The 9,277-nt window shown below is 45.6% G+C and overlaps 2 protein-coding genes across 2 annotated transcripts; one reads left to right on the forward strand and one right to left on the reverse strand.

Annotated features, from left to right (window-relative positions):
- The first annotated feature begins 990 nt into the window (after positions 1-990).
- On the forward strand, positions 991-6,762 carry LOC120452857 (very long-chain-fatty-acid--CoA ligase bubblegum). Its single transcript, XM_039637302.2, has 6 exons — positions 991-1,150; positions 3,121-3,368; positions 3,475-3,820; positions 3,901-4,400; positions 5,440-6,031; positions 6,090-6,762. The coding sequence occupies exons 2-6, from the start codon at positions 3,130-3,132 to the stop codon at positions 6,411-6,413; spliced, it is 2,001 nt and encodes a 666-aa protein (XP_039493236.1). The 5' UTR covers positions 991-1,150; positions 3,121-3,129; the 3' UTR covers positions 6,414-6,762.
- Positions 6,763-6,827: 65 nt separating this feature from the next.
- Positions 6,828-7,637, reverse strand: LOC120452865 (epidermal growth factor-like protein 7). Its single transcript, XM_039637312.2, has one exon. It carries the CDS (start codon positions 7,580-7,582, stop codon positions 6,908-6,910), a length of 675 nt encoding a protein of 224 aa, XP_039493246.2. The 5' UTR covers positions 7,583-7,637; the 3' UTR covers positions 6,828-6,907.
- Between the last annotated feature and the right edge of the window lie 1,640 nt (positions 7,638-9,277).

The raw sequence follows: 9,277 nt of genomic DNA on the forward strand, positions 1-9,277 counted from the left end.
TGAATAATTTACCAAACATTTGGTTAATTTCTGTGAATCACTGGGCTATTATAACCGTGCTATTCATGGCTTATGGTTCTGCATCTGCTGTTTTTCTTTTTAATTAATTTACTTATACTTATCTTTACTTTCCCGGAATGTCAGCTATCTTCGCCCCCCACTAAAATAAAAGAGCTTGACTTGGCAAATTTTAAGCAGTCTATATTTGGTTGAACACCTGCTTGGATTGAATATTTGTTTATAAGAAAGCCCATTTTTGATAACTGGCCCTAACAGAAACTACAATCAAAAGGATCTCAAGGAACACGCCACGGAGAATATTTTAAAATGGTAGCACAGGTGAATACAACATTTGTTTTATTTGGTAAATTCAAGACAGGCCCCCAAGTTTAAACAACGTCTGAAGGTTGTTGAATTTCAAAATATTATTTTAATGCGTAATTGCTAATATTCGTTCGATTGGCTTTATTTTCCTGGGGTTATCAGTTGTGTCGCTACAAAAACGTAATTATTTGAGGTACAAGCATTTTCATCTTTTTCCGGACACAAACACGAACTTACATATCTCAAAGTGAGAAATTTGTAAGTTAGGAAGATAATACCCTTATTTATACAGCAAAGTCACCGAGCAAAGTCTACAAGTCCCTTTCATATACATTAACTAAATGATATGTTAGGTTTTTCCGCTATTTATAAGTACCACTCATTCAAAATGATCCCCTATGAGATCGTGTTACTGCGAGGATTTCGAGATTAGTGTTATTACATCCATTGCAAGATGCCCTACACGCCCCACTGATAAGCCCTAATTGCTAGGGCATTGTGAAGAGATGTGGTGGTATTCACACTTGGAGCGAGCGAGCACGCCGATCGCATGCTGCTGATAAGAGGGTATCAGTACCAGGTAGCACCCATATCGACGCAGACGCCGGCAGAGCGATCGGAGGCCGCGCCGGCAGAGGCTTCTCTATAGCATCCGATCCTGAACGGCGTTCAGTTCTCGCTTTACCTTCGCCGAATTCGGTCGTGTGTGCTGTGCTGTCGGTTCTCGAGCGAAAGAGTGGGAGTACAGAAAATAGACGGCAATCGATTTGCGTGACCGAGGAATAAACATATCGAGAACGCCGTAGAAACCAAACTAGTTAATTATGTAAGTTGGCCGGGGAGAAAACCATATGTAGACGGTACACAGAACGAAGAACAATTGAAATTTTGATTGGATAGTTGCTGTGACTTCCGGGCAACACGTGATAGATAGCTCGCATTGTCTAAATCTAATTTGTGGGTCAGTGCACTTTTTCGGCGGGTTCATTGTCATCTTCATCGCCCGATTTCGTCCGATTTCGCACTGATTTCAATTCGCCGCACGAATGCCAATTTCTTTTCACCTTGCCATCGATCGAGCCTCTTTTAAATCAAGGTTCTCCATTCTCAGACCATTCTCTTTCATCTCGGTTCCCCTCACACTTTCGAAATGTCTTTCGTGTGGAGAGCGAAAGCCCCGAATAGTTGTCAAATATTTTTAGATGCTATGCCCCATTATCAGTTTTGTTTTTACCCCCCATTTCTGTGCGTCGCGAAATATTCCGAGTACGTTTGGTTTAGTTTCGGTCTGAGCAAGAGCACCCAACACTTCCACCCCGATCTCTCCGATCCACGGGGCGGTTTTCGTGGTTCCCTCCACGATCATTAGATTCCCGTTCTGGCCACTTTTGATCACAAGAACAGATGGCAAACAACATTTCTGGCATTGGAGAAGTTGATAAATAAGCGGAATTTTTGCTAGTTGCTAGTAGTTCTCTTCATCAGGTATCGACAGTAGCTTGTTTTTCTAAACGCTAGACTTAGATGGTATGATGGTTGCAAAAGCTACTGACTCATTTTCATGCCACGAACGCGTGCGCCACTTTAAGTACTTTGAATTATTATCAGCAGCAGACTGCCATTTATTTGCCAGTGATTTATGATTCTCAAGTAAACTATGTTAATGTCGTTGGTACCTCCCATATTTGCCGAAAAGTGTGCAAAACGCACTTCCATTAACCTGATAATGATTGCCCTCGGGGTCTTTCCGAGTGAATCAATTCAAAACTTACAGCACAATTTAACTGTCAATCATCCACGATGTTTATGCCAATCAATCCGAAATCGAGAAATCTGAAAATCATTGCAAAATTCGCGTTTATCTAATAATTATATTTTTCCCTCTTGTCATAGAGGGTAATTTATGTGCTGACCCTTTGGACTCAGCTGACTATTATGTCAGCTGTTGGGTTCTTTCATTCTTAAATAACCCGTACCACACTGCTTACTGTGGGTCTTATCAATGCTTAGTTGGGCAGAATTTATTGATTAATAAAGAACGGAAAGCTGCAAGTAAAACAAGCTGGCATTATTGTAGATATCAAGAATTACGATTCTTGGCCTTTGCACTGCGAAAATAAAACCCATTCAAAGAACTTACCACTGTCGAATAGCTACAACTTCTGATATACCGAATTTGATAAGGTGCTGCGCCTGATAAGTTATTATAGCATAAAGAGCGGAATAGTTGGTAATTCTGATAAGCCAGCTGTGTTGTATTCTGCGGCCCAGACAAACTTATTCAACATATCTCGACATACCTTCGAATTTTCCTACAATTATTTTTCCCACCTTGACATTGGTTGTTACCACCTTATAATCAGGTGCTAAGTTATACGCGTACGATAAGAAACCCCTTTCCACGGAAGCCTTGACATAGGCCAACTAGAGTAGAGTGCGGGTCTTATCTTGAATGGTTAGAAGAACAAATATTCGCGCGTACTTTAGCCATAGATCGTATGATTCTATTCGACAAGGCAATTTCCATATTTTGATTAACCATCGTGATTTCAAAGTTTCGCTTCATTGACTTTAAATAGTGATTAAACTTTAAATCTATAATCGATGCGAGTGAAGGATTAAACTAAATGTGTGTAAGAACATAAAGCTAAAAAGAAAAATAAAGACAGATAATGTTAGTATGCATTAACATGGAATAAGTAATGAGAATGGGAATGAGTAGTCGTAGTTCACCATTAGTTGCTTTAGTTAAGCATAACACTTTCAAAGTAATTGACTCCCAATTTGCAATTACAGACTTGCACCATGTCCGCGATAGACGCGCTCTACAATCGTCCTGGGCCCAACCGCCTCCGGCAGGCGGAAGCCTATCGCACCACCAACCGCGAGGACGCAGTCAAGATTCGGCTGGCCAAGGATGGCATCGGCGCGGAGGAGCCCATCTCAGTGCCCGGCCTGCTGAAGCGAACGGTCAACAATTACGGCGACTATCCTGCGCTGCGCACCAAGAACGGCAAGAACGGATATCACACTGTCACCTACAAGTGAGTACCGCTAATCGAATTGCTGGCCGATTGCCAATTTGCGCGCGATTCACTTAACACTAACCGGATTATCCGCCTGCCATCATCCGCCATCCGCCATCCGCAGACAATATGAGCAGAAGGTGCACCAGGTGGCCAAGGCCTTCATCAAACTCGGCCTGGAGGAGCACCACTCGGTGGGTGTGCTGGCCTTCAACTGCGCCGAGTGGTTCTACTCGGCCATGGGCGCCATCCATGCGCGCGGCATCATCGCTGGTATCTACACCACCAATTCCGCGGATGCAGTGTTGCACGTGCTGGAGAGCTCACATGCCCAGATCGTGGTCGTCGATGACGCCAAGCAAATGGACAAGATCCACGCCATCCGGGACAAGCTGCCCAAGCTGAAGGCCGCCATTCAGATCCAGGAGCCCTATTCCCCCTACTTGAAGAAGGAGGATGGCTACTACAGGGTGAGTAACGACCTTCAAAAGTGTGCAGGTGTTTTTCCAAAGCCTTTCTTATTTAAATTAACGTATCCCATCACTCGCAGTGGTCGGAGATCGAGTCCATGAATGTGAGCGACGTGGAGGACCAGTACAAGACCCGCCTGGAGAATGTGGCGATCAACGAGTGCTGCTGCCTGGTCTACACCTCCGGCACGGTGGGCATGCCCAAGGGCGTGATGCTCTCCCACGACAACATCACCTTCGATGTGCGCGGGATCGTCAAGGCCATGGACCGGGTGGTGGTGGGGGCGGAGTCGATCGTCTCCTACCTTCCACTCTCGCACGTGGCCGCCCAGACGGTGGACATTTACACCTGCGCCTTTGTGGCGGGCTGCATCTGGTTCGCCGACAAGGATGCGCTGAAGGGCACGCTGGTGAAGTCGCTGCAGGATGCGCGTCCAACGCGATTCATGGGCGTGCCGCGTGTCTACGAGAAGTTCCAGGAGCGCATGGTGGCCGTGGCCAGCTCCAGCGGCAGCCTGAAGAAGATGCTCGCCAGCTGGGCCAAGGGCATCACGCTGAAGCACTACATGGTGAGTCAAGGGTAAGTATTCCCCCGATGAGGCCTTCTTTTTTAAATACTTCAACTCCGACTTTGTGTGCGCATAAATTATGCAAAAAGGATGCACAGTTAAAGTGGCTGCAACGACAGAATTCCACTCGCAACTCCCATTCCTGCATTTTTCATCGTTCACCCGGATTTTCGGCCAGCTTCCTGGCCAAGGAGCTGAGAGCCCACCAGCCCTTAGGTGCACAGAACAGAATTGAGGGCCATTAATCACTGTATTGAGAAAAGAGCTTTTACATGGAAAAGAAATACCTAAGAATGAAGAACTATTTTTCATGTAGCTGGTTTAGTTTTGTTTGCTAACAAATATTGCTAGTTGTTAGCAACATTTTTTTTCTGTGTACATGTGTGCCGAGTTTCGGGGTCCGCTAAATTATGCACGCCAAGCGGGCCGACAGCGCTTCTTAAAGCGAAAATCACTGACAACAACATTACTCATACGTCACGTGGAACGCGCCGGCAAGTCCCGCTGCTATTGCTGCTCCTGGTGCTGGAATGTACCAGAAAATAGAAAATGCAGGAGGAACAGGACCACGACTAGGAGCAGAGCCAGGACACGCCATGCGGGCACGTCCTCTTAAGTAAAAGCGGGTGAATGGGTAGTAAAGAGGGAAGTGTAGAACTGGAGGGGAGATTCGTTTAAGTGCAAATACTTCTGCACTGACTGCAGCATTAGGAAGCCCATCAGACGATCCAAAATCAAGCGATACATTACAAGTAATTGAGGGAAATTTAAAACGAAAGCTGGGCTTTTAAGGCCTTACAAATTATACGGGCTATTTATATACAACTAATAGAATGCATTTCTGACCGTAAATGGTTATTAAGGTCGAATTTAAACGACTTACCATTACTATTTAAGGTGCATTTTGCTTGTAATCCCTTGTTTATTGATGTGCGACTAATTCGCAAACACCACTCATCCCATTGCACTTACCCACACTCCCCCCCAACCTTCAACAAAACTCATCAGTCAACAAAGCTAATTAAACTTTTTGCCCACAACTTCTTGCAGCAAGAGCTCCGGGGGATTCCGGTACAAGATTGCCAAGTCGCTCATCATGTCCAAGGTGAAGCAGGCCCTGGGCTTCGATCGCGTCCTGACCCTGGCCAGTGCCGCAGCTCCCATGTCACCGGAGACGAAGAAGTACTTCCTCAGCCTGGACCTGAAGATTGTGGATGCCTTTGGCATGTCGGAGACGGCCGGTTGCCACACCATCTGCCTTCCCGATTCCGTGGGTCTGAACACCATTGGCAAAACTCTGCCTGGCTGCGAGTCCAAGTTCATCAACAAGGACGCCAATGGCCACGGAGAGTTGTGCATCCGAGGACGTCACGTTTTCATGGGCTACATCGACAACAAGGAGAAGACCGAGGAGTCACTAGACGACGACTGCTGGCTGCACTCCGGTGATTTGGGATATGTGGACGACAAGGGATACGTTTCCCTGACGGGACGCTCCAAGGAGATTATCATCACCGCCGGCGGCGAGAACATTCCGCCTGTGCACATCGAGAACACGATCAAGAAGGAGCTGGATGCCATTTCCAACGCCTTTTTGGTGGGCGAGCAGCGCAAATACCTCACTGTTCTGATCACTCTTAAGGTGAGTCCCAAATCTATTACAATTTGTTGCCAAGCATCTAAGTGCTCCTGTTTTCCAGACCGAAGTGGACAAGGATTCGGGCGAGCCCCTGGACGAGCTGAGCCACGAGTCCTCCGTGTGGGTTAAGTCGCTGGGAGTGGAGCACAAGACCGTATCGGAGATCCTGGCCGCAGGTCCCTGCCCCAAGGTGTGGAAGTCCATCGAGGACGCCGTCAAGCGGGCCAACAAACAGTCCATTTCCAATGCCCAGAAGGTGCAGAAGTTCACCATTCTGGCGCACGACTTCTCCATTCCCACCGGCGAACTGGGACCCACCCTGAAGGTTAAGCGCAACGTGGTTTCCAAGATGTATGCCGACGAGATCGAGAAACTATATGCCTAGATTTCAGTCTGCGAGATCGAAACTGAAATTTGCCGCGGAACTTGAGCTTTAATGTGAATTTGAATTTACCGGACTTCCAAGCCAATTGAGTGCCACTTTTAAATTGATGTTAACCTTTAGGCTGATGTTAACTGTTGGATATTACACTTAGAACAACTATGGCCCTATGCCTGGGTAGACACTAGCTTGCCAACGATTAGGTCCACAGATCTTTTAATTAGTACCTAAGTTTTATTTTTTATATATTTGGTTGTACCAACTGAACAAACGAAAAGTGTTTATTGTCTGAAGAGCAACAATAAATTTGTAACTAGATTTGTAACTGCCAACTCGGTGGTGATTCTCTTAATTGCTTGTATCCGTATCTTTAGCTTTTGTTATTACAAAAATTAATTCACTTTATTGAACAGATCAATACATGGTTGATGGCTTAGCACTGGAGATTCAGATTGGTTACTCGTCCAGTGCAGTTACTCGTCCTGAGGCTTTTGCTTCTACGATTCCGGTTCGTTGGTCGCCTCCTCCTCCGCCCCAAGTCCTTTGGCGAGTCGCTCGGCGACCCGCTGCATCAGCTCCTCCATGCTCATCTCGATCTGGACGCAGGCACGTCGTGCCGGATCGAATCGCTGCTCATGGCCGCACTGGACCCGTTCGCAGCGCAGGCTCAGGCTGAACCAGCTGCTCGCGTCCTTGAATCCCGGCCAGCACTCGCACTCGTTGTGCGCCACGCAGTGGCTGTGCTCCGGACAACCACCCTGGCAGACAGGTCGACAGACGAGCTGGTGGCCAGTGGTGTGGAGGTGCGACGGCTCGTAGCCCCGCTGGCAATGGCAGCGATCCGGTTCCGCACAGTAGCTGTGGGCGGGACACGCCTCCTGGCAGACTGGCTCACAGAAGCCAAACAGAATGGTCCGATATCCCGGGCAGCACACCTGGATGTTGTCCCAACGCACCCGCTCCTCGTACACCACATAGCTGTCCAGGTCGCCAGGATAGCTGGAATTCGAAGGACCTGCCATGCGGGTCTTGGCAATGGGCACCTGATACTTCACACTGATGTTCTTCTGGCAATGGCCGTTGGTGATGGCCAGGCTGCTGACCTCCAAGTGGTTCGTCATCAGGACGAGGCCCAGCACAGGATACAGCACTTGTTGCAGCATTGATGCCATTCGCTTCGGGCTGGGTTCAAGATTGTGCGTACGTCGTCGCAAGTGCACTAAGCGCAGCAGCCGCAGATTAAAGAGAAACCCAATCCGATTCGCCTGCTGCAGCTCACTCGGAAAAAATGTGGCATCCCAAAAAATAAATCAAAGAACAATAATTACAAAAAATGGATTTAGTTTCTATGAACTTGTGAGATAGATACAATCTATGATTCCAAAAACTTTGTTGTATGTATATTGAAATCTGAAAACCAACTAGAGAACAGTTAAAAGTGTAATTTGTTGGAGAAATAATTAAGTAATTTTTTAATAGCAGAATACACTGTTTTCTATCGCATAACTCACAACCTATAGATATCCATTAGATTCGCAATTTATTATGCATAAGATGACTACCCGATGTTTTCATTTGTAATATAGTTATTAATTCATCCATTTTTGTTTTGTGTGCATCATATAAAAACTTCGGCCGTTCGCAGTCTTTGGTCGTATGATAAGTGAGTCTGTTGGTCTCTTATTATTACTTCTTTTTGCATCGCCCGCCGTTCTTATCAACAGCATTGGAAATGTACCAAGACGACCGTTTGGAGAGTGGAGAATCGGCCTTGGCTCGAGCATGTTGGCTTTGGTTGCAAGTACGTTCGAATCGAACTCCAGAATATGAAATGAAGTGCTGGGAACTCGAGCCAACCGATCGATGCAACATGTTGCATATAGTATTATACCGCTCACTCGTGCAGAAATGGGGTATACTAGGCTCGTTTAAAGGTTAGTTTCAGGTAGAAAGAACCGTTATGGACCCTATATATATATCCTTGATCAGGATCATTAGTAAAGTGATTTCGATCAGAGCAATGTGAAATCAAAGTGGGTCTTGTATTGCAAAAGTATAGATTTTTTAAGAAAATTAAAGTTTAATGACTTTTCATCAAAATCAAAGCAAAATCAAATCAAAGCTTTACTTTATAGCCAAAATGAACTATTGTAGTTAGATGGATACGAACATACATATGTTGTACATATGTACATCTAAGCGAAATCAGCTAAGCAAATTGTTTTCTTCAACTGGTTCTAAATCTAAGCATACGTATGTAAATACTTGGGCATCTGCTAGCAAGCTCTTACTGCCAAGACTGTATGAAAGCATGTGCACTTACACTTGGCAAAAAAGTATAGTCAAACAAAAAATGGTACATTTTATATACGTAATATGGACGTCATAAGCTTAGGTCACTTCAAAGTTGTATGTTAGAACCATTATAAAGAGCAAACGCCAATAATATAGTATTATGTGAAATCTTTTTTCAAATTAAACAGATTGAACGCCTTTCAAGATCCTAAAATTTGGAAACAATAATATATGTGTAGCATAATATTACATAATAATAAAGTATTTCATAATAGGTTAAGCACTAAGTATTGCACTATTTTTCACAGTGTAAAGCAACATACAACTCGACAACAGACGGACTAGGCAACCAGACACGTGTTCCTTTGCTAGCCGAGCTCTGATGGATGCGGATGCTTCCGTCGCAGGGTGTACGGTGTACGGATGCTCGGGGAGCGGGGGCAAGAGCTCGGGGTGTACCCATAACCCATGAGGCTATGGGTATACGGGTGGCACGGTAGAGTTGTATGTGCCGGGCGGGTTTTGCATATGAGCTTTGTGCGTTTGTGTTGCTCGATATATACAAATAAACA

Source organism: Drosophila santomea, chromosome 2L (assembly GCF_016746245.2).
Source record: "Drosophila santomea strain STO CAGO 1482 chromosome 2L, Prin_Dsan_1.1, whole genome shotgun sequence".
Taxonomy (NCBI): Eukaryota; Metazoa; Arthropoda; class Insecta; order Diptera; family Drosophilidae; genus Drosophila; species Drosophila santomea.